General features: G+C 45.4%; 1 protein-coding gene across 4 annotated transcripts in view; it reads right to left on the reverse strand.

Annotated features, from left to right (window-relative positions):
* Nucleotides 1–25,803, reverse strand: part of VPS53 (VPS53 subunit of GARP complex) — a 131,850-nt gene that overhangs the window by 11,121 nt on the left and 94,926 nt on the right. For 3 of the 4 annotated variants that reach the window (XM_029927566.1, XM_029927567.1, XM_029927569.1), the window contains 4 exons: nucleotides 21,264–21,346; nucleotides 20,107–20,185; nucleotides 8,530–8,678; nucleotides 4,379–4,448 (listed from right to left, as the gene is read on the reverse strand). In XM_029927566.1, the coding sequence (XP_029783426.1) occupies nucleotides 4,379–4,448; nucleotides 8,530–8,678; nucleotides 20,107–20,185; nucleotides 21,264–21,346 (381 nt within the window). The remainder of the gene's footprint in view (nucleotides 1–4,378; nucleotides 4,449–8,529; nucleotides 8,679–20,106; nucleotides 20,186–21,263; nucleotides 21,347–25,803) is intronic. The other variant, XM_029927568.1, reaches the window with a different exon arrangement.

Raw genomic sequence — 25,803 nt, forward strand, 5'->3', positions numbered from 1 at the left:
GGAGAGGTTACTGTTAATGGGAATGGAGTCTCAGGTTGGGAAGATGGAAAGGTCTGGAGGTGACGGTGGACGGCTGCACGGCCATGTGAATACTTAATACTACTGTACACTTAAAAATGGTCAAAATGGTACATGTTATGTTATGTATGTTTTACTACAATAAATGTGGTATATGAAGATACTATAAAGGAAAAGAAAATAGCTTCACAGAGAATATATTGCTCAAAATATTTCAAACTCCATAATATGATAAATCTAAAAGGGGTAGGGAAGAGTCCGATGTAGTGCTTATATTTAAATAGCAGGAAACTGAGCTCAGAGCAGGGAGGCAACCGGTCATGATCACAGGGCACGGAGAGCAGAGGAAGGACTGGACCCCAAGTCTCAGGGTCCTTTTCCCCACACCATATTGTGATGCTTCCTCTATGGTAATTCTGCGTAAATGGAATCCATTTCTACCGTGTGCTCAGTCACAGGTACCAGATACCATATCCAAAGGCTCATTAAAGATCCTGCAAATCCCATAAGATTCTCTGAAAAATCACAAACTAGCAAGAAGCATCACAAATATCGGTATGGTTCAGTTCTATGTGCCCTTGCAATTGCTCAAGAGGGCTCTGGGGCCCGAAAGTAAATAATTCACTTTATGGAGTAGCCGGGGAGAGAATGAAGAACAGGAAGATGTCTCCTCTATTTTCAGCACAAGTAGTGGAGCTAATCTAAATTTAGGATCTAGTGCCTTTGTGGCAAAGCAGAGGCAGTGAGATCAGGCTAAATCTTAGCTTTCGCTTCCACAGCTTTTGTTCAAGCTTGGATTACAGCCGCCACAAGACCGGAGTCAGAATCTGTTCCAGTCTTTATGAGCTACCTGATTCCTATGGCTCTGCTGCCTGAGTAATCGCGCCTGCAGCCATGTGACTGCTTTTGGGTTTCTAAGCCCAGAAACTTGAGGCAAGCGTGGACCCGGCCGAACCTGAATTTCACCTGGGATCCATCATGGCTCATACTGCCCTTCTGTTCCTACCCATGCCCTCTCCCAGGCTGGGCTCCCTTAATCACCCACTACTGTTTGCTTGTAAAGAGGACAATTCCAGCTTCACAGATGGTTTTCTCATCCACATCTCAAAGCAGAAGTTAAGAGTGGCCAAACTGATATTTTTCTGAAGATATGGGCTTTGAGTCTGAGATGATTATTTTAACATTCTTTTAAAGAACACAGAGTCTGAGGAACACATATATGATATTGGATTTGTGTGGAATATGAAAAGACCATGGTTATTAGACACTAAGTCAGCTAGCACGGCCTGGGCAAAGCTGCAAACTCATGAAAACACGTTTCTAACCAGTCAACTTTGTGTTCCAGTGGCTTCATCAAGTCTAGACGCAGGAAGCTAGTAACTCTGAGAGCTCCATGAAGCTTCCCTCAGACCCACGGATCAGTACTCTCTCTGCTCCTTCCCTGCTCATGCTCTCTGAGTATATGCAACAGTGAGGCGGACGGAATAAGTTCCCAGTAAACACGTGCTAGTGACACCGGAGACGTGCCGGGGCGTTGTTCTGCTGTTTCCAATGGAGAGAATTAGCCCTAAGCTTATGACATTCAAGAGTCAAGACTTTCAGAACACTTTAACTCTAGAGTCAGGCACAGTCCTTCAGCCTCTGAATCCACGCAACCTCCCCAGAAGCTTTCTGAGACAATGCTTCTAACTGTAGCTTTTAAAGCTGGTCAGCCAGAGGCGCCTGGGTGGCTCAGTCAGTTAAGCGTCTGACTTCGGCTCAGGTCATGATCTCATGGTTTGTGAGTTCGAGCCCCGCGTCGGGCTCCAGGCTGCCAGCCTGTGTCTCCCTCTCTCTCTCTCTCTCTCTGCCCCACCCCAGCCTGTACTCTGTCTCTCTCTCAAAAATAAATAAACATTAAAAAAACAAAAGCAACAACAACAAAAAGCTGATCAGCCAGATAGCCTGTGGCAAGTATCAACTAGATGTCAGTACGAGGGGAGGTGGGCACTCACATCCTTGGTTTAAGAAAGCTTAAAGCTTATTAAGAGCTGGCATTTGTTGAGGGCTTACCATGGGCCAGACATTGCGTCAAGCCCTTTCCGTGCACTGCCTTGTTAATCCTCACAACTATCCCATGAGGTGGTCCCATGATGAGCCCCATTCTGTAGATGGGGGAACTAAAGTGCTGGGGGGGGTTGTCTAAGGACAAACGGTGGCTATGCTGCAGAGATAGGATTCAGCTTCAGACCTCCAGGATTCCGGAACCAAAGGTCTTAATGCTCACACCATACTGCTTTTTTCTATAACCTAGGAAGGCCATCCACTTACAAAGAGTATACATGTAGTTGGGAGTTCTTTCAAATATAAAAAGTAACTGGGCGGCACCTGGGTGGCTCAGTCGGTTAAGCGTCCAACTTCAACTCAGGTCATGATCTCATAGTTCGTGGGTTTGAGCCCCGCATCAGGCTCTGTGCTGACAGCTCAGAGCCTGGACCCTACTTCAGACTCTGTGTCTCCCTCTCTCTCTCTGCTCCTTCCCTGCTCATGCTCTGTCTCTTCCTGTCTCTCAAAGATAAACATTAGAAAAAAAAAAAAAAGGTAGCTGAAAGTGGTTAAATGTTGCTGCATAGAAGTCTAGAGAGGATTTACCTTTAATGAATATATGAGAATCATTTATCAGTACATAAATAGTTTGTATATAAACAGATGTCTTTCAAGAACTAGGGGCTGAATATCATTGTTTTTACTTGTCTATGTTTTAATATTTATTTTTAAGAGAGAGAGCAAGCATGAGTGGGGTAGGGCAGAAAGAGAGAGAGCAGCAGAGAGAGAAGGAGACATAGAATCCAAAGCAGGTTCCAGGCTCTGAGCTGTCTACACAGAGCCTGATGTGGGACTCGAACCCACAAACCATGAGATCATGATCAGACACTTAACTGATTGAGCCACCCAGGTACCTGCCCCTGATTGTTTTTATTCTTATTTATTTTAAACATTTATTTATTATTGAGAGACAGAACATGAGCAGGGAAGGGAAGAAAGAGGGGGCAACACAGAATTGGAAGCAGGCTCCACACTCTGAGCTGTGAGCACAGAGCCCGAAGTGGGCCTTGAACTCACAAACTGCGAGATCATGAACTGAGCCGAAGCCGGATGCTCAACCAACTGAGCCACTCAGGCGCCCTTGATTTTATTTTTAAAGTAGCTTAAACTGTTCTCCAAATTCAAGCTCCACAGATTTCTGACAGTCTGAATAGGTGGTGGCTGAAAAGAAGTGACTCTGCTACAGCCTATAACTCATCAGCGCTGGGGTGTTTTGAAGCAAAGGACTTGACGTGAACAGAGCGAGGGTGGTTCAAGGAAGCCTTTCTGGGTGAGGGGAAGAGTTTCTCAGAATCAAAAAGATAAGCTTTTCTTTGCTTGCTACTCTTTTAACAAAAATTTTTTTAACGTTTTTATTTATTTTTGAGAGCGAGGGGAGGAGGGGGAGGGTCAGAGAGAGAGGGAGACACAGAATCTGAAGCAGGCTCCAGGCTCTGAGCTAGCCGTCAGCACAGAGTCTGATGTGGGGCTCGAACCCACAAACCACGAGATCATGACTTGAGCCGAAGTCAACATTCAATGGACTGAGCCACCCAGGTGCCCCTGCTTGCTACTCTTAAGTGGCCTCTAAAATAATCAGTCTCTCTGCTCCCTGTGCCTGGACCCTTTTCTTCTAGTCCTCTCAAGCCCCAGCCCTCAGAGAAGCCTCCTCTGAGCATCCAATCTAAAGCCATTACTCCTGGGATGCCTGGGTGGCTCAGTCGGTTAAGTGTCTGACTCTTTGATTTTGGGTCAGGTCGTGATCTCCTGGTATGTGAATTCGAGCCCCGCCTCAGGCTCTGACCTACCGGTATACAGCATGGTTGGGATTCTCTGTCTCCCTGTCTCTCTGCCCCTCCCCTGCTTGCCCCCCCAAATAAATAAATAAACATTAATAAAGATAAAGCCATTACTCCCTCATGCCTCTAAGATAATTCTTTCTCAGAACATAGTTTTATACCGTTTAGCATACTTACATGAAAATCATCTTCTAGTTTATTCGTTAACTTATATATCATCTGTCTCTTCTTACTAACACGTGAGCATCATGAAGGAGAGATCTTTCCTGGCTTACTCACTGTGGTACACCTACACCCACCACAACGCTCAAGCACTCGGTAGGTACTCAACAAAAATGGTGTACCTGAGCGGATGAATTAGGCTGACAGGTCCTCCTTTTGTCCCCAAACAGGGGAAATCAGCAACTTTACTTCTCCAGAGTAAATCCCTCCTAGAAAGATGTGTTTGATCTCTGACAAAAGCCAAAAGGAAAAGGCCCTACATCAGTTCATCTCACCTGTTCTGCTCCCACCATGCTAATTGGCTTGCACTTGAAGAGGTGGGTGATGAACTTGGGAATGAAGGAGCTGTGGATAAAAAAAAAAAGGGATGGGGGGAATTAGGCTTAATTCTCTCTTCGGTAAAGAACTGCAGAAACTTAAAAAAAATTTTTTTTCAAAGTAGGAGCCCAACTCGGGGCTTGAACTCTCAACCCTAAGATCACGACCTGAGCGGAGATCAAGAGTTGGACGCTTAACCGACTGATCCACCCAGGTGCCCCCAGAAACTATTTTTTTAAGGCCTCACTTCCTTCTATAAAAAACTGAAGCCGATGCTACTGTGGCCTCCCAGCCATTGCCTTCTTTTTCTTTCCAGCCAAAGTCCCGGTTTTACTTAATGTGGCTCAAGATGATGGGGAAAAGCTGATCGCTCCTCAGGTGCAGAGGTGACATCTGATCAGCCCCAGGCGGCCAGAGCGTGCCAATCCCTTGTTGACTGCTGTTGGTCCAGAGATGGGGACACGATCCGAGCCGGACATCCCGACTGGAGGAAAGGACTTTACTGACTGGCCCGGGCAAGACTTTCTCTCCTTCTTCAGGGTGTTCTTGTGTCTGAATAGAACATCTAAAGTTGCCTTTTTACCACCATTCTAAGGATGAAGCCAGCCCCAAGGAGAGCAGGGGAATGAGGAACGTGGGTCCTTAATGACATTGCCGAACCACCGAATCAACCATCTCTGGATGTGTCTTACGTCTGATCGCCTCATCATAAGAAATACAAAGTTCACCTGATGCTCAAGTGAGTTTAAGTCAGGGCTTCTATTACTAGCAGCTGAAAATCACCCTCACGGACAAGATAGTGACAGTTATAGGATGTTAAATGCAAAAAGAGGAAGTAACTGCTACGGGAGTATCTGTCAGAATAAGGGAAAAATACATGATCTCTGAAAAATTTACTGGGGACTGAAGGGCAACTGGTTTGGGGAAAGGGAGGAGTAATTTTTATAGATCACGAGGCCTTTTTTAGAACAAATTGCAGTGCCTGAGTGGGGAAAGCGTAGTTGTACTGGTGCAGAATGCAAGGGGTGGGAAACTAGAAATGCCTATGAATCCAGGCCAGATCCACACAGGACTGACCCACAGAACATAGGGCCCATGAAGGAACAATGATGATAGAACAGAATGTGGAGGTCAAGATAAAGGCTGGCTAGCACCCTCATCGCCTACTCTTCAAAAGCTGCCCTCAGGCCCAGGACTCCACCGCCCTCTTGGGTCTCTCTGCACTCTCTCGGGCACATTTGTGCCTGCTCTGATCCCCGACCAAGTTCCAGCCCGCTCACTGCAACGGCACTGCGCCCGATCCCAGCACAGCCAGGACTCAGCCCCATGCTGGAGCCCAGGCTCAGCAGACCTGATCTCTTTACCCGGGAACCGGGGGTTACCCAAGACGGCCCCCTCGGCCTTCCCGCCCAACATCCAACCAGTGGCCAGCCCTTGCCCTGCACGCCTTACCCGCCCTCCTGGCCGTGCCCACGCCGCTGCCCTTCGCCTTCCCACCTGAGCTCTTCCCGTTGATTCCCAACTGGGCTCCCTGTCTTCAGCCTCATCTTTTCTAACCGTGGGCTGTCAGAAGGGATTTCTTTCAGATGCCAATGTTCTCAAGACCCTTCCCTGATTAAAGTTCTTGAAATGGCTGCAGATAACACCTTCCTGGACTGTCCTGGCTCTCGGTCTCTAGCTTTGTCATGCTAAGCTGTGGCACTCTACGCTTGAGTCTACAGGCTATTTACTGTCTCTGTAGCTTTGTTTCCACTGCACCCTGTGCCCAGAACGCCCTTCCCTACGGCCCTGTGGGTCAGTGCCCACATAGCTCTTGTACCTGCTCCAGGACCTCTCTCCTTAGGAAGCCTCTCCTCAGGCACCTCGTCCATCCTCTACACAGAGTTCACAGACCTCTAGCCTAGCACAGAACCTTCCTCACTATATTATTTGCTCACAGGTTTATTTCCCTCCACTTGACTGTACAGCAAACGAAGCCAGGGACTATGTCTGTTAAGCCAGAGCACTCAATTCTATGTCTGGGACATAGCAGGTGCTCAAATGACTACACGTGAAAGAAATAATCAATAGTAACAACTTAAAATGGTAGCAGCCACCACTGTTTGAATGTCAGCTTCGTGCCAGCATGGAAGTTTACACAGGACTTCTCATTTACCCTCGGAACCACTATTACGAGATTTATGATCCCCATTATTGAATGGAAGAGAATCAGCTTAGTGGATGAGGGAAGTTGCTTGTGGTTCAGATAGTAGTTTTAATCGAGTGGTGATTGTGATGTTGAAACAGGAAAGGCTGTTGTTGCTTCAGAGACCAAGCGGAGGCAAAAGGAAACATCTATGGCTTTGCACTGGTGTGATAAGAAAGAAGTTAAGGGGAAAGAAACTTAAATTTTAGAGATCTGATCTAGGGGGAGGGCCTGCTGATCAGGAGGGAGAACAGGAACTCTGAAGGAGGGATTCCTCAGTGCTCTAAACCAGGGCCAGGCCAAACAAAACACACGAGATTGAATTCATGACTAATCACAATGGTACACAGTTTATAATCTGTAACGTTTGTCTAGAGTGGGCTTGGGTTGTACCCTTGAATTGGCTGTGTGCTAGTCTACAAGGGTGGGGTGGGGAAAACTTAGGGACCAGAAACATGTCACGGTGGGGAGAGGTTCCGACAATGTGATGGGTAACTGCCCTAGGCTGCCCCGGCCCAATGGGGGCAGCGGCGACCATTGCTTTTGCTGGGGCCGGATCTTCCGGCGCCACCTCTGAGGTTTCTAGTCTTTGGCTGGGATTTACAGGGATGAGGGGTACCACGGATTATATCAGAAAACTGCTTCTTCTATCAGAGGTTAAACTTCCAGCTATGAGAGATGGGCATCGTCTTCCTAGCTCATCCAGTAGAGGCTTAGCAATAAAAGCAAAGGGCTCTGAGAGACTGTGAAGCTAATATTGGGACTAGCTTAGTAAATGGACTCCCTATTCTCTTTAACATTAGTTCAGACCCCTGTGCAGCCACACTGGAGATTTTGGGCCACAGTGAAATTATACGGAGACACTGATTCTACCAAGGGCGGAGGCAGCGTCACAGTGTAACTGACCAGCAGTGCTTTGAACACACACCGATGCGCACTCCGAGGGTGTAGGGACTGTCAACTCCCGGTTCATCGGCCATAATGCAAATGTTAATGCCTCCCCCGGGAGGCCACCCGATCCTTTCTTGACAAATTGGAAATGTAGCTCATGCCATAAGCCCTCCACAATTGTTGTTCCTTAGGGTTTATTTGTGAAGGAGAGAGAAGGCCTTAATGGAATACAAACCAGAGGAGATTTGGGGAAGACAGAAACTTGGAGCCCTAAATCCCCCTTTGGGATCTGGATGAGGACAATCTAAATATAGTAGTTTGGAACAGGCCGACCTTCCTGAAGCCCTTCCTTGCGGCGTGTGCCCAAATGCTTGTTTGCTAGAGGGTTGGAGGTGGCACTGACCCTCCTGGGTGCCTGGTCTCAGGGGAAACAGAGTTGCAGCCAGATGCTGACTGGTACAGGTCCAAACTGTGTCCCCACATCAAGCCAGAAATGGCCACACATGAGGACACAGTAGACGACAAGCAGTGCAGCGTTCCCTCCACCTCCTTTGGCAGTGGAGCTCTCCGAGTTGCTCTTCCCAATTTTCTAGCACCTTCCCTGGGCTCCAGGATGTCCAGAAACAGATAAATTCTGGCAGCCCCAGTATTAAGTGGGGAAGGAGGAAGAGAAGGCTTAAAAGAAATAGAACTGATGCTTCCTACCCTAAAAATAGTTTAGAATCTAGCTGGAAAGACAAAAACATAGAAAATGAAATCACTGAAAATTAATTTTAATTGTCCAGACCCATGGGGTGGCGGGGGCACTGTTACGTCCACATAATTACAAGGAACAGTCTCCCCAGCTCACCTGAGTTTGTCCTCATGTGGCTGATGACTGTGCTGCTGTCACTGTCTGTGACTTTCAGTAGCAGATCTGGAGTACCACAAAGTGTGTCCAGGCACCAGAATAAATCCCAGCTGGCTGGCGGCACACCTGGACCGCGAGCATGCTGCTGGTAACAGCGGCGCTCAGAATAACCCAGGACTTACTTTGCAAATTTAATGCAGAACTGAGTGAAGTATTTCCGGGTGGAGGCCAGGTTGTCACGGATGATAGGGACATTCTGCTTAATGTGAAGAATGACAGAGGTGACATAAGGGCTCTGGTCGCCAACGTGCTCCACATTCTGCCACTGCATCTGAAAATGGGGATAAGGGAGGACAAGCCTTTAGATCCTTTGCAGGAGGACAGTCTTCCGTGTTACCAGGATGGGGCAGGTGGAGTGGCAGTGATGCCAGAGCTTGCGGTCATGGCTGCCGTTTTACCTTGGACAGTTTGTCTTACCTCGTCTGTAGTGGCTGATGGTGAACAGAAAAAAGTAGGCCCGCCTTACTGGTGAGATGTGACTTGAGTGCCTTTTCGTATCCCATCCCCTTCATGCCTGCACTAGCCTTCCCTGCCCATCGAAGTGGCCAACGTGTAAGGGAAGCCTTACCGGGCAGGTGAACCAGCCCGCACTGCGCCGTCAGCTGTTCCACCAGGAAAGGACTAGGGGGAACGGGGAGGCGCATCCATTTCTGAGCAGGCTGGCAGCTTGGAAAATAGGGGGGGTGGCGGAGCTAAGTGAAATGCAACCTGGACGAGAGTTACTTAGGCCTTTTCGCTCAAGTAAATTGTAAGGAGGTGAGGATTTTGAAAAAAGGGAGCAAGAAATGATAGGATGTGTGAGACTCCCTTCAGAATAATCTAGGATGAGGAGGAATAGATGACAGATTAGTAAAACTGGGTGATGGGTCTTCTTGTGTACATAATGGAAACCTTCCATAGTAACACATTCAAACCTTACTCCTAAAGCCTTCGAGATTATGTGGGGGTTTCAGTCCAGGGAGAAGAAAGATGTCTGGCAAGTACGAGGGGACCCAGGAGAGAGCGGGGCAGTGGCATGTGGACCAGGGCAGGCAGGAAACTCAGCGGCGGTGTGGATGGCAGGCGTGAGGCGCACCAGCATCACTGCGAGGACCTGAGCAGTCCCTGGGCAGGCCGTGCACATAAATGAGGGACCCGCTTGGCTCGAGACAGGAGAAACACTCCAGAAAACGTCTATAGTAAAACAGGGCAAGAAGCAATACTGTGGGGCCTCTCCCCACTAGGACACGTACAGGAGGAGAAAGGCAGTGTCGGTGCCCAGCCTGCCCTGAAGCTGGCAGCAAATGGGCACTTCAGTCCCGAAAAGAGCAGGAATGTGCTGGAAGAGTTCTGCTGAGTCAGCCTCTCGGAACGGAGCCGGGCTGTCTATTACAAAGATCCTAAGCCAAACACAAACCATGTAATATGTTCATAGAGGGAGGGCGGTAGTTCTGAGGCCTTGATGTCTCTGGCAAGAGAACACTATTTTCATAGAGCTCTTGGGGAAGGAAAAATTCGATATGGAGGGAACTCGTTTAAGGGAATCATATTGTACATAGATGACACCCCAGCTCCTGGGAAGCTCGAATGGCTCCATGGTTTGTCCTAATGTTTCTTCAAATCAGCAGATATTTATATTTTAAAAGCTTTAGGTATGTGTGAGCATAGAAAAAAGCAGGAAGGAACTTCTGTCTTCATTTTAGAGATAAGAAAACCAAACCCAGAAACATGAAGTCTTATGCCAGATTTCACAACAAAGTGGCAGATAAAAAAAGGTCTCTAATTTTTTACTGGGGAAAATTAGGAACAAACCATGGAGAAACAGTGGAAGGTTCTATTATGAGCCGACTTTATATTCTAATGCTTTGGTTACGTGTAATGTTTTCCTCATCATCTTTTTATCTTATTCAAAAGGCTTCTTTTCTCATCTAGAGATCTGAACCATCAGAACAAAGAGCATCCTAGGTGATCTTAAATGAGCTCATGGGGCCAAAATTGACAGATGCTGTTCGCGTCTGAACCTCACCCTCCGGTCCCTGGCTCTGCGGCACCACGCGGAGCAGAGTGCCCTGCGTAAACACAGAAACCCGGGAAGAGAGCCCGATGCCCCTTCCTCCACCTGCCGTGAGGCTCTTGCGCAGTAATGACTAGCGTTTTCCAGGTTGGCAACGTTTTATATTTCAACATCTCACAGAGTTAATAAATAATTGTGTACACATTACAGTTCTCCACTAACAGATGATGACCATAAAGGGAGGTGGTGACGTGCCCTGTCACTGATTTCAAAGCAGCTCTGAAGCAAGGCAAAGCATGGGACGTTGGACTTCAAGATCTCACTGGTGAGCTAAGCCCTCTTACTGGCCATGTCAGGACATAACCACACTTGGAATATATGTGAAAAGATCTGATTTGGTTTAAAAGTTAGCCAGTTATGACTTCATTGGTCAAGTTAAAAGAAGAATTAGCAAAAGTCAAGTCGATTTGTGATTTTAAATTTAAGTCAGCTTAATGACATAAGAAAACTATTTATTTACTTATTGATTAGTTATGAGAGAAAAAAAGAAAGAGAGAAAGAGAGACTATGAGAATGAGTGGGGCAGAGAGAGAGGGACACAGAAATCCCATTATCTTATGAACTACAAGATCAGGACCTAAGGTGATATCAAGAGTCAGACGCTTAAGTGATTGAGCCACCCAAGTGACCCATGTCAGAAAACAATTTAAAGTATTAGGGAATAATGAAAGTTGACACTGGATTTACTATTTTTAAAAAAATATGCAAAATGTAGTTAGCAGTGATTCTGTCCAGCCATTGCCTTAGATGGCTGATGCTTTGCTATCACCCATCCTAGACCACTTGGGGTTTAAGCTGTAATCGGAATGGCCCAAGACACTGACACTGGGACCCTCCATACAGAGGTCACTTTGCCTGGCACTTTGTATACATCATCTCCTTTACTATTCATACATGAGCTCATCTGGTGATGAGGAAAGTCAAAAAGCTCAACGAGGTTAGTAACGTGCCCAAAGTCACACAGCTGGTAAATAACAGAGTGGAGACAAGCCAAGTCTGTATAAAGCCCAAGCACAATACCAGGCTGTTTCCTAGATGATTGTTTAAAAAAAAAAAAAAAGGAACAAAAGCAGTTCCTGGGCCTTAATGCAAGCCAAGCTCTGTTTCTCAGGGAGAAGCTAATGAAATACACAGTGATCAAACAAAGTTCTCTGTCAAAAAAGGAAACAAAAAGTAGCTTGCACTGGAAGAACAAACATCATGAAAAGCCATCAGGAGAAATAAGATTCTGACTTTTCCAGGTAAACTTTGCATATGACATTCCCCCCCTCCAGGGGCGCCTGGCTGCTTCAGCTGGAGGAGCACATGACTCTTGATCCAACAGTTGTGAGTTCAAGCCCCATGTTGGGTGTAGAGATTACATAAAATTAAAATCTTAAAAAAAAATTTACTCCTCCCTACTTAAAGTCTCCCTCTTATGCTTTTCATTTAGGTGGGATTGCATAATACTGCTACTACATGAACAAGAAGAAAAACAGTTTGCAAAAGAAGCTGTAACTAAGATACAGGATGGACAGAAACGGCACCCAAGGAAATGATCACACTTAGCTACAGGAGGGGCTGTGGGGCCAGGGGCATAACCACGGCTTCTGCCCCCTGAGGAAGGCGTGTGGGACTGATGTTAATGCCTCACAGGGAAGGTTGGGGAGATAATCCTAGAGAGAGCCCACTGTAGCAGAGAATTCTGACCAATCCACCCGTCGGAGGGCAGAGACCTGCAACTAGCTTACTTTGGAACTTGTTTTTCTCTATTTCGATACAAAGCTTGGAAAGAAGCCTCCTGAGAAACGATTTTTCCTCAAATTCAAATTCCCACCTATTCATTTTGATCATGGAACTAGAGAGACACAGAATATAGACTGAGGCATGCGGATTCTGGAGACATGTCAGGCAATCAGGAGTGCAGCATTATAGCGTAGGCTGCCAGGCCATGGGCCCCAAGCACCGGCCTTTGCCCGGGCACACACATACTCTGCAGCTTGGCTGCGGTTACCGTCATTCCCACAACAAACATCTACGATGTTTACAGCTTCCTTGTGCTTGCACAGCACTGGGTCAATCACTGTGGGGGATTCAAAGGGAGAAGGAACATTTTTTGAGCACCTACTATGTACCGAGCATCATGTGGTAGACATTTCCTATAGTAGAAGTGGTCTTATTACTCCCTTTAGATAAGACAGGTTTGAGGACAGTGATTTGCCTAATGAACAAAGTGGAGATGTTAGTAGGGCTGAGATCCAGAAATTGGTTTGTCTGACTCTGAAATCCATGTTCTTTCCATTTTTACCATGCTGCTTTCCAGAAAAGTGTTACTAACCTAAATGAACTTGAAATTCGCTGAAGGAACTGGAGCGAGCAAAATCTACGTACGGGCTGTACATATGCAGGTGATGTGGCAGTGGGGACAGAGGCACAGGGGAAGCAGGAGATACGTGTGCCTGGACTCCAAGAAGATCCAGAGCAGAAAGTGGAGTAACAAAGGCTTTCGGACGATAAATACATATTTTTCCTACTCACTGCTAGACAAATGGGAAGGTGAATTTGTACAACCTCTTCTTAATTACAATTTGAAAATATCTACCAAAAGTCTTACCATGTTACATAGCTTTTGATCTCTCCAATTCCCTTGAAGCCATGAATCTGAGGCTAATAATTATGCACGTTTAGAAAACACACACATGCACACACACATACATGAGGTTGTCCATGGCCAGACTGTTTTTAAACGTGAATAATTGGAAATAATAATCAAAAGTGAGTTGATGACATACATTTTAAGGGAAGGACTTCCCTGGAATACTTAAAATGAGGAAATGTGGAGTCAGACAGATCTGAGTTCTAAAGCTGTGCAAGCTGCTGGGTGTGACTCGGGTAAGTGACCTAAGCTACCTGACCTCCCCGAACCTCAGTTTTCTTGGCTGTACAAGTTGGGGTGATAATATCTGTAATCAACATGGTTGTGGAAAGACAACACGCTGAGTGCTCTTTACATAGTGCCTGTCAGGTTTTCATTCCACGGTAAATGTTAACTGTTGCTACAATTTTAACAACAAATACTCTATGGAATACTATGCAATCACTAAAACTACAGCAGCTCCGGACTAAACACAGAAAACTATTAAAACCTGCTACATGAGGGGCGCCTGGGTGGCTTAGTTGGTTAAGCATCTGGCCTCGGCTCAGGTCATGATCTCACAGTTCGTGGGTTCGAGCCCCACGTAGGGCTCTGTGCTGACAGCTAGCTCAGAGCCTGGAGCCTGCTTCAGATTCTGTGTCTCCCTCTCTCTCTAACCCTCCCCGGCTCATGCTGTCTCTCTCTGTCTCTCAAAAAGAAATAAAAAACATTAAAAAAAAACCCCTGCTACATGAGAAAAAAAAGTTATAAAGCTATATATAAAGTATGAGCTCCTATTTAAACACTGCATATATGCATAAACACTATATGCATAAAAAGAAAGACTGACATAAATCTATTGGCTGGAATATGAGTGATTTAAATTTTCTTCTTTTAAAAAATCTGTAACTTTTTGTATAATTTTTTAGTAATGAATTTATGATGGTCATAATGAAAAAAGAAATCTTTTATTAAAAAAGAAAGATGTGCTTTGATTGTTAAGTGGAAGGTGAACTTGAGGATTTCTTAACCATGAGTTCTGTGGGTCTCGTGAAACAGATCGACATTTTAATGACAGAGGAAAATGAGAACAGATTTGAGAACTGTTCTAGCTATTTCAAAATGTCTTTGGGGGATAGTAATATAGCCTCTTAGATTAGTACAGTCTTGAAACCTAATAGAAATTACATGCCAGACTGTAAGGAAATTTAATTTGTTCAGTTTCTTCTTTCTGTTTTTTTTCTTTCCTTTTCTTTGCTTTTTTCCTGAAACTACTATTAATGGGCAAAAGTAAAGTGTGTCTGATTTTGGACAGAGAGTTAGAGTCTTTCAACCAAGTGATGTGAGGAGCCCCAGGAAAAAGGACACAGTGAGGCGGGGAGATGGGACTAATGGTCTCTTTTTAAGGAAGGCATTGTAAAGCCTAATTACAATGGCTAACTGCTGAAGATTTATAGAATTTACATTTAAACTAAAGAACTCTTCGTATTTCCCCTACAGCACTACAAACAATTCCGTCTTCAAGAATCTGGACACTTGTTTTTATTTCTGGCTTCATGGTTACACAGCTAAATGGTTTGGGGCATATTATGAAAAAGAAAGCAAACACACCAGAATGACAATTCCTTCCTTTTCAGTGAGAAATAAGTAAACCAGGCTGGAGCACCTGGGTTGGCTGCTCAGCCAATTTTCTCCCCTGGAGGAAAGTCACCGTGTCGGATGGAGAAACGCTGAAGACGGGTATCTAACAGGGTGCCTGTGAACGCCTGAAGACTCACGGTCCAGTGAGCATGACGAGTTTTGTGAACCGGGGCGTACCGGGCACACACTGACTTAGAGCCCTTCCACTTTAGGCTAAGTCACTTAAGCTAAATTTGCTTCAGTTTCCACATCTGCTCACTATGTATGTATGAAGTAGTCTAATCCTGCAGAGACCCACATGCTGGCTAAGACAGTTGGGACAAGGGACTTAACTTCTCTGAGTTTCAGTTCCTTATTTGTGAAATGGAGAAGGAAATAATAGAAGTACCTTATACATTTATTGTCAGAATTAAATGAGAAATGGGGTGCCTGGGTGGCTCAGTCAGTTGAGCGTCCAGTTTTGGCTCAGGTCATGATCTCATGATTCATCAGGCTCTGTGCTGACAGCTCAGAGCCTGGAGCCTGCTTCAGATTCTGTGTCTCCCTTTCTCTCTGACCCTCCCCTGCTTGCACTGTCTCTGTCTCTCAAAAATAAATTAAAAAAAAAAAAGAATTAAATGAGATACTGCATTTGGGTGCTGATGCCGGGTATAGTGCTCCATAAATAACCACTTACTATCATCTCATAGAGCTCATCTAAGAAAAGAATGCAACACGGGAGGGAAAAGTGGTTGGAAATTTTAATGTACCGTATCTACAACATTAGTGTAACCTTAAAATTACCATTTCAGAGAGATCACTAAGCTCACCATATTTACTTTCTTCACACAGGTCTGGTCTGTTTACAGCTGTTCCTGCATATTCTACCAAACTTTGCCACCCTGTGTTTTCCTCTCCTTTTCTAGCAGCAGGGCTCTTGCCCACACTTGGGGGGCTCACACCTAGATGTGGGCATTTCCTATTTCTGGCCTCTCTTCAATCAGCTCCTTGTTGAAGTCAGGAGCCCTGCTACTGAGTACTATCAAGGAGTATCCTCTGTGCACTAGAAGGTTTCGGTCCCTGATCCTGCCATTTCCCAAAGAGATACTCTATGTCTACCAGCTCCGTCCAGCTAAATCAGTTCAGTAGGGTCATCTGTGTCTCATTTTGTCACCATTCTTTGGTCAAATGGGTGTCTACAAACTTTATTTCTTTCTTCTTCCTGTCCTCTTTACCGTCAAAGTAATTTAGGGAACACTACTGTGTTAAGCTATGCCATGGAGATCCAAAAGTGAACAAGACACAGCCTTCAAGTTGTTCAAAGCTTAATAGGAAAAACAGATATAAAAAGAATTGTGTAACAGAATAGAGAGGTGGTCTAGGTACAGTGGTGTTTCATGGAGAAGGACGCTGCAGGGAAGCCAAAAAATGGTGATATTGCAAGAGATCAAAATAGTCAAAACAATGTCAAAAAGAATAAATTGCAGGATTCATACTTCCTGATTTCAACACTTGCTACTAAGCTGCAGTAATTGGGGCATGTTGGCTCAGGCCATGATCTCATGGTCTGTGAGTTCGAGCTCTCTTTCCAGCTCTGTGCCAACAGTATGGAACCTGCTTGGTATTCTGTCTCCTTCTCTCTCTCAAAAATAAATAAACATTAAAAAAAAACCCTCAATAAAACATAAAATAAAGCTGCAATAATCAAAACAGTGTGAAAGTACTGGCATAAAGACAGACATATAGATCAATGGAATATAATTGAAAGTCCAGAAATAAACCTGTATACCTATCGTCAACTGATTTTTGACAAGAGTGTCAAGACCATCCAATGGGTCAAGAAGAATCTTTCCAACAAATGGTCCTGGGACAGCTACATGCAAAGGAACAAAGCTGAATCTTTACCTCACACCATATACAAAAATTAACTCAAAATGAAGATCCAAATGTAAGAGCTGAAACTACAAAAAGCTTAGAACAAAAATGCAGGTGTAAATCTCTGTAATTCTGTATTAGGCCATCGTGTCTCAGATAGAACACCAAAGGCACAAGTACAAAAAGAAAAAATATGAAAACTGGACTTCAACAAAATTAAAAACTTTAGTGTTTCAAAGTACATAGTCAAGAAAGTGAGGGTGCCTGGGTGGCTCCGTTGGTTAAGCATCTGACTTCAGTTCAGGTCATGGTCTTGCGGTCCGTGAGTTCTAGGCCTGTGTTGGGCTCTGTGCTAACAGCTCAGAGCCTGGAGCTGCTTTGGATTCTGTGTCTTCCTCTCTCTCTGCCCCTCCCCTGCTTGCACTCTGTCTCTTTCTCTATCTCTCTCTCTCTCTCAAAAAAAATTAAATTAAAAAAATTTTTTTTAATGTTTTTTATTTTTGCGAGACAGAGAGAGGCAGTGCAAACAGGGGAGGGTCAGAGAGAGGGAGACGTAGAATCTGAGGTAGGCTCCAGACTCTGAGCTAGCTGTCAGCACAGAGCCCGACGCGGGGCTCTAACCCACGAACTGTGAGATCATGACCTGAGCTGAAGCTGGATGCTTAACCGACTGAGCCACCCAGGTGCCCCTAAAAAAACATTAAAGTAAAAAAAATAATTAAAAAAAAGTGAAAAGACGCCCCATAGAAAGGGAGAAGATATTTGCAAATCACACATCTGATAAGGGGTGTAGTTAACTAGACTATAAAAATAACTTTTACAACTCAATAATAAAAAGAACCCAACTTAAAAATGGACAAAGGATTTGAACTGACATTTCTTCAAAGGAGATACACAGATGGCCAATAAGCACATGAAAAGATGCTCAACATCTTAGTCATCAGAGAAACACATATACAAACTGAAACCACAATGAGACAGAATGGTTACAATGAAAAAGAAAGCACTGGTGAAGATACAGACGTTTTAGAACCCTGGAATGTTGCTGGTGGGAATGTGAAATTCCTTCTAAACATCACCATCCTTTGTGGTCTGTTTCAAATGCCACTTCCTCAGGAAGGCTGTCTTCGCTTCCCCACCTGATGAACTCTCTCCTCTTTTAAAGAGGGCACATTTGTACTTTTCTCGTGTATTGATTTCCTCATACCTTATATTGCTGTTGCCCAGGCATTCCTCTCCCCTCATACATCCTTTACTCACACGTTCTGGAATCTAAGCACCTTGGGAAAAGGTCCGTGTATTCCCCGGCCTTGCAACTCCCAGCACTGTGCTAGATAGAGTCTGAATTAAATTGTCCAACCAGCAGCAAAAATGGTGGAATTAGAGACAGAAATAAACATGATCACAAAACAGAAGTCTGAAAAAATCCTAGAAGAAACTCCACTAAACAGGACGCAGGCACAAATAACAAAGTGTGTGTTGAATCAATTTGTGACCATTCAGCTTGTTTATATCTGGTTATTTTCATCACATGGATCTCATTTCACTCCAAAACTCCAGCGCTCGGACAAAGAGCTACGGCTTCCCAGCTGCTGCGCTCCCTAGTCTGTGGGTTTCCTAGGATATAAACAAAAGATTCTGGAGGTCTCTGTTAATATTTGCTGGTGTGGGTCTGGAGGAGAAACGGGGTGGTGGTCGGGGGCAGTGGGTGGGGGGAAGTTTGAAGGAAATCCACTCATGAACTGACAGTTTCATATACGCCACACCTGGAGTGTTAAACCCCCCTACAACTGTTATTTTACTAGAGGAAAAAAATCCACTCTTCCTTGGGTAAACGTAAAAATCCTTCCACCAGCTGCATTCCGATGTAAAGTGTGTGGCAGTTCAGGAGAGACGGCGGCTGGAGCAGATCAGACGCAGGGTATGGCGAAGGCTCACCAGCAGGGAGGGGGTAATCAGAGCCCGAAGAAGGACTCTTCAGAGCCATGCTCCTTTAAGGAAATGGGTTCGCCTCAATTTGCCTGCTCACATTCTGCTCGTAAACACTGGGGACACTGGAAATACACACGCACATCCGATTGGCGGAGGCATCAGCTTTTTGAATAGAAACTTCGTGACGTCAGCCGTGCAGGACTCCCCACTCAGCTTCATGAAACCCTGCAGCTTAAGTTTTGGTTTTCATCCTATTTTCACTAAATATTTACAATCTACTACAAACCCAAATTCAGACCAAATGTGTGCTTACACAACCTTGTGACACGGCCACTCCCCACAACAAGAGTACCAACATCTACTGGCGCCAGGCCAGCCACTCTCTTCATGTTCCGTCCTGACAACACTGGGAGGCAAAGAGCCGCACTTCACAGACTTGAGTTCACTTGGGCCCCGAGAGGTTAAGTCATTTGCTCAGCGCCCCGAAGTACTCTGCTACTGGCCAGTAGACTCTAGAGAGGTTCTTTCTTCGGAGTTTAAGAATGCCACGAGAGTCTGATAACTCGAGAACAGGCATTGGCAAACATTTTCTGTAAAGGCCCAGACAGTAAATATTTTAAGCTTTTTGAGCTGTATGGTCTCATTACTTATTTACTAATTAATTACTTAATTCTGCTACTGTGACACAAAGCACCCACAGATAATATATACAGGAATGGGCATGGCTGTGTTCCAATAAAACTTCACAAAAACAGGCAATGGGTAAGATTTGGACTATAGGGTGTACTTTGCTGACCCCTGTTCTAGAAATTCTAGAGTGGACAGCTTCGTGTTATTTGGATTAAAAATCAACAAAGAGCTGCCCATTTCCAAGTTAACTAATCAGCAAACAAGAGACTCTTCTAGATCCTAAATGGTTAGGAATTTATATTCTTTTAGGAAAAAAAGACACAGGCACGTAAAAGGCAAATAGTAACATGAGGCAGCATGTGCTAAAGGAGGTGACTGATGGGCCACCACACATTAGAAAACCAAGGTCCACAACCCGAACAAATAATCCTATACTGGGGCACCTGGGTGGCTCAGTCGGTTAAGCATCCGGCTTCAGCTCAGGTCATGATCTCACAGTTCGTGCGTTTGAGCCCCGCGTCGGGCTCTGTGCTGACAACTAGCTCAGAGCCTGGAGCCTGTTTCAGATTCTGTGTCTCCCTCTCTCTCTCTGACCCTCCCCTGCTCACACTGTCTCTCTCTGTCTCTCAAAAACAACAATAACAACAACAAATAATCCTGTACTGATACCAGAGCTGAGAAAGAGTCAGAAGTTAATGCCATAAGCACTAACAAAAATGCCCATTCCGATGAGAACACATTAAGGTTTTCAGCACGTCCTTTGGAGTTACCAAACGCACGTGCTCCCTGTCTCATTCTCAGAAGACAAGCAACTGGCCCAAGGTATAAGATAAACTGATCTCCTGGGGGTCTTCCAGCCTCCTCCCCGCTGATACTTGAAGCCGTGAAGAACCTCAAGGAGACACGGGCTAGGGCTGGCAGGGACCACCTGGGGTCCCTCCTGGAGGTCTAGGAGAGGCACCCCCCAAGCCTTACCTTGCTCATGGCAGTCAGGGCAGGGTCACAGGCGGCATCCAGATCCTGAACCAACAACTGGATGCTGCTGGAGATGACACTGCAAGTCAAATAAATCACTCTGGTCATGACTCTGAAAGACTAACACGGCCCCTGCCAAATCGTCTAGGGACCTGTGTCAAAATTAGATTTGTCACGGGGCACCTGGGTGGGTCAGTTGGTTAAGTGTCCAACTTCAGTTCAGGTCACGATCTCACGGTTCGTGGGTTCAAGCCCCATGTCGGGCTCTGTGCTGACAGCTCAGAGCCTGGAGCCTGCTTCAGATTCTGTGTGTCTCTCTCTCTTTAGCCCTCCCCCACTCAGTCTCTCTCTCTCAAAAAGAAACATTAAGAAAATTAGATTCATCATTTCTTCAGAAGAACTCGAGTTTGATTTCAAAAGGGAACGGATGACAAGGAGGAGCCTTTCAGCTCTTCATTCTTGCTTCGAGTCCCGGCCTCTGTCTGGGTGTGTGCCCACTGAGTCAGGTCACAAAACTCCATGGCGAGTCCCCCTGATCACTCCATCCAAAATCCTTCTTCACGTCTTACTCCAAAAGCACCTGTTTGCCCCAAATGTTTAAATCAGAACTTGAAAAAGAAAAGCTGAGAAAAGGAGAGGAGATGACCTAAGAAGAGAATCTTGACTTTTCCTCGGCAAGTGGCCGGTGTGCTGGGCCTACGCCAGTCGCGCTTTACTGAGCACAACGCATGAACCGCAGGCAGTGCCGGCGGAAGGCCTACGTTGAGGCTTTCCAGCTTGCACTTCTTGCACAGACACCCTCCACCCCACCCCCCCACCCCCAGCTAAAGTCACGCCGCTCACATTTCCTGTTGGAAGACACTGTAGGTGGGGCTGGCCCTTTGTGGACTTGGGGTGCGGGGGGCAGACAGGAGGCCCTGGATTTGACCTTCCTGCAGGGATGGCCAAGCGAAGACTTCTTCTCTTTTTGTTAGTGTTGGTAGTGAGGCACCAACATCTAATGCTACGTCTTAGTGGCTCCTGGGGAATCACCCGGATTCAACAGGAGGCCCTGGGAACCTCCGAGGTTCTGTAGTGACCGAAGGCGACGGCCTGAGACACGCTGCTCCGTGAGGGCCAAAGGGCAGGCCTCACGCGAATATATGCATGGTACGTACGTGCTGAACGTATCCATTTCTCCGGTGAGATTGATTCGTTCAGTCAGACTCACATCAACTTTTTCTTTAAGTTTTTCTTCTAGCTATTAACAAGAGAGAAGAACTTGCTTAACGATTATCCAGAGGAGTGCCATAAATAACAATACTTAATGGGTCCCGAGTTTGAGGGTTCAGGTACAATTCCAGACACTTTTTCTGTAATGACTCATTTAATCTTCACAACCCGAGGAGGAAGATCCTAATATTATCTCCATTTTACAGAAAAGAAAGTGGAGGTGTGACCTCCCCAAGACAGTACGTGGTAGGGCCAGGAGTCAAACTTCCTGGAGAACCTGTGCCCGTCAGCACTGGGCTGCACTCGGTTCTTATGACACACTGACAATTCTCTTCATTAATTTTAAAAAGACCTCAGTTTTCAGGATCCTCCCTGCTCCAGGAACTGCAGGCTTGCTCACCAGCACTGGACGCCTCTGGCAGTGAGTGGCGGTAAAATCAGTGGAAGTGTTCATGGGGAGCGCTGCTATGGGCCCCCCACTAGGTTAAGGTGCCAGGGACACTCAGGTAAACAACAACAACAACAAACCCCAGTCTGCCTGCACCAGCCTGTAGCCAAACACTGGCCATGCTCCCAATGGCCTCAAAGAAAAAGACAACTGACTGGGGATTGTAAACATCTCCAAGCATCCTGGGAACTGACTCATCTAGCACTCCCAAAGCTATTAAGTACATAAACTCTTATAATAATGAATGTTTTGTCTTAAATTAAAAAATGCTCTTAGGGAATGTGTAAATTGGTGTAACCTTTCAGAAGGCAATTTATTTAAAAAGCAGAAATTTAAATATACACAATCTTTAAAACAGCAATTTAACATCTAGAGATATATTTCAATGAGTAATGAGAATGATATACAAAGATATGCAAATATTCTTTGCAGCATTCAGTAATTCAACCAAAATTTATAGAAAGCCTGCTTTGTGCCGGGCTCTGTGACAAATCAAATGAGTTACTCAGTGAACAAAACAGGTAAGGTCTCTCTTTTTTTTTTTTTTACTGTTTTATTTATATTAGAGAGAGACAGAGTGTGAGCAGGGGAGGGGCAGAGAGAGAGGGAGACACAAAATCTGAAGCAGGCTTCAGGCTGAGCTGTCAGCACAGAGCCTGACATGGGGCTCGAACTCATGAATCGGGAGATCGTGATCTAAGCCGAAGTTGGACGCCTAACCGACTGAACCACCCAGATGCCCCAAGATCCTCTTTTCAAGCATACACTCTAGTCTTGCTTATGTTGGTGACAAACTGGAAACAGTCCATATATTTATAAGGGACCAATGGAGCAAATGACAGCACAGGCGTACAGGGCTTAAACTCATCAGAGACATTTTCCTGTCAGGTGGAAGATAAAATCCAAACTTTCTAACTAGCTGTGATGATTTGGGTCCTGTCTGGCTCTCCAGCCCACATCTTGCTTTCCCCCTTGCCTGCTTGGCTTCACTTACTCTGACGGCTTAAGGTTCTGGAATGCACCACGTCTCTCCCCCACAGGGCCTTCATACTTCCCACTTCCCACTTCCTCTCCCTGAAACATGCCTTGCCCACCCCTCCTAACCAGCCCCCTTGCTTTGCCACCCCCACTCCCAGCCCTTCCTCACTCACCTGGCAGTCCCCTTCTCAACCCTTGGTGTCGGCTTCAATACCAGCTCTCCTCAGAGAGGCCTTCCTTGATCAGCTACTGGAGTAACCGACTCCCTAACCAGCACTCACCATAAAACTGAAGTTACATCTTGGCTTATTTAATATTATTTTGGCTCCTCCATTAGTTCTGAGTTCCCTGATAATAAGAAACCGTGTTCTTTGTTCACTTCTGTTAATTAACACCAAATACCGTGCCTCATACATAGTAAGCGATTCATAAAGATCTCTTGGATGAATGAAAGCAACACCCTATGCAGGCAGTTAAGCGTAAAAGGGTTACAATTAATGAGCCAACAGTGGTATGTTATTGGTGTTGTTTTCTAAGTTTTATTTTTGAATTCTTCACCACTTAGATCTTTCTTTATTTATTTTGAGAGAGAGAGAGAGTGTGGATGTGCATGTGAGCGGGGAGGGCCAGAGAGAGAGGGAGAGAGAGAATCTTAAGCAGGCCCCGCACTGTCAGCGCAGAGCCTGATGCAGGGCTCGTGGGATCATGACCTGAGCTAAAATCAAGGGTCAGATACTTAACTGACTGAGCCACCCAGGCGCCCCGCATGGCTTGGATTCTTGTCTCTTTGGTATCTCCCTCCATTTCTTCGTGCCTTCTTCCTGCCATTTTTTTTCTGGAGGAAAAAAAAACTGGGTTGTTTGCTCTGTAGATTTTCCCATAGTTTGGATTTTGCTGATTGTAGTAGCTACAAGGTATTAGTTAACATGTTCCTCTGTTCCTTGTATTTTCTTTAAATTGTAGTTTCATGTAGAAGCTTGATCAGATTCAGGTTCTTTTTTCTTTCTCTTCTCTTTGAGAAAACGACTTCATGATGGTGTTGTGGGTTTTTACTAGCAGATACATGGTGCTCGCTTGTCTCTGGTTTTGTGATGTCAGTAGCCATTGACAGTCAATGCCCAGATCCACTATTTCATTAGCAGGTATAAAAGAATGGCATTCGAATTCATTTCTTCTTCACTTATTAGCTAAAATTCTGCTATAAAGAGATAGCTCCCATTGTCAATGATTTCATTATCCTGAGGTCTAAGTTAAATAGGAAAGACCGATAAAAACTTTCTCTTTACCAGTCTTCAATTCACACCAGTGGTTCCCTTGGTGTCTTTGAAGGGGACAAGTAAACTTAAAAAAAAAATCATCGTAACCACATGGACTTAAACACATTTGGTGTTTTCAATGCATTTCAGTTAACTTCTCACTGACGCTTACATATCCCACTTGGACCAGCAGAGCGCATTCAGGTGGGCTCCGTATGAGATCCCTAGTACGGCTCCAGCAAATTACCTGCTGGCTCAGACCAGACATCTATTCTCTCAGTTCCAGAGGCCAGAGTCCAAAATCAAGGTGTTGGCAGAGTACTTCCTTCTGGTAGTTCTGAGGGAGAAATGATTCCATGCCTCTCTTCCATCTTCTGGTTGCTGGAAATCCCTGGTGTTCCTTGGCTGATAGCATCTCTCTCCAATCTCTGCATGTCTTCATGTGGCTTTCCTGCCTGTGTCTTATTAGGTCTTCCTCTCCTTTCTAAGGATGCCAGTCATTGGATTTAGGGTTCCCCCTAAATGCAAAATAATCTCTTCTTCAGATCCTTACTTAATGACAGCGTCAAAGACTCCATTTCCAAACAGGGTCGCGTTCGCAGGTGCTGGCACTTAGGACCTGCGCACATCTTGTTGTCCAGTAAGCCCAATATGGCTCCTGAATCCTTCTGAAAGGACTCTCACGGTCTTTGATACTTTTCTTGCTTTTTGTATGACATGATTCTCCAGGCTCATCTGGTACATTTCCTGTCCCAGACCTGGAATTACTCATTTCTCCAAGGATCTCTCGTTTCTTTTAGGGGGAAATGGTATTTAAATGTAGTACAATACAGGTGCTAAGAATGTACTGACTTTTATAATCAATAAAAATAATTTTTACTAAATCACAAAATAATTGGCTACATTTATTATGAGTCACCATTTTGGTGACTCATACTTCTAGAACTTTTAAGAATCTGTTCTAGAGGGGTGTCTGGGTGGCTCAGCCAGTTAAGCGTCTCACTCTTGATTTTGGCTCAGGTCACGATCTCAGTTTGTGGGTTTGAGCCCCATTTTGGGCTCTACGCTCACACCATGCACTTGCTCTCTCTCTCTCAAAATAAATAAGTAATCTTAAAAAAAATACTCTATTTATATGTGTGTATGCCTTCCTTTCCTGCACACATGCAAAATAGTTAAACAGTGTTTCTTCACTACAGAACTCCGGGACCTTTGCCTAGGAGGTCTTCACCAATACTGCTGTCCTGCCCTAGGAGTTCTTGGGGGCTAAATGGCTTGCCGTCTCTGGCTCCGAGGCCAAACTTCACAGATCATTATCTGTATGACCTCATGTGACCATGTCCCCAAACAGAGCATGCTATTGCCTCTGGCTGGCTTGCCCTCAACGGTGAAGTTCTGGGGGGACGCTTCATACTCTGGCCTCCTGTCGTCTTGCTCTGGCTCACAGGCACTCTAAGCTGGGCCGTCTGACCCATAATTGATGACTACCTTCCTATGATCCAGACATGTGTAAATAATAAGCCCAAAAAGGGGGGAAGAGCATAACCGTCTCCAATTATTTTCCTTCTCTTGGCCTTAGGTGAATTTCAGACCAAATGTGAAAAGGAACTCCTAATCCCATGCCTAAGGCTGAATGGAAAATTCTTCTGGGTCTTCCTTCTGCTAATGGGGAGCTCCAGGAGAGGCATCACCCTTTCCTGCTCCACAGTTCCTGAACGTCAGTGTCCAAACAATGGTTGTTTGTTTAGGTAGGCCGAGAATGCTCTGTGCATTTCAGGAGACACATGAAAGCCCAGAGGGTTC

The sequence above is a fragment of the Suricata suricatta genome, chromosome 17, assembly GCF_006229205.1.
Source record: "Suricata suricatta isolate VVHF042 chromosome 17, meerkat_22Aug2017_6uvM2_HiC, whole genome shotgun sequence".
NCBI classification, from domain to species: Eukaryota; Metazoa; Chordata; class Mammalia; order Carnivora; family Herpestidae; genus Suricata; species Suricata suricatta.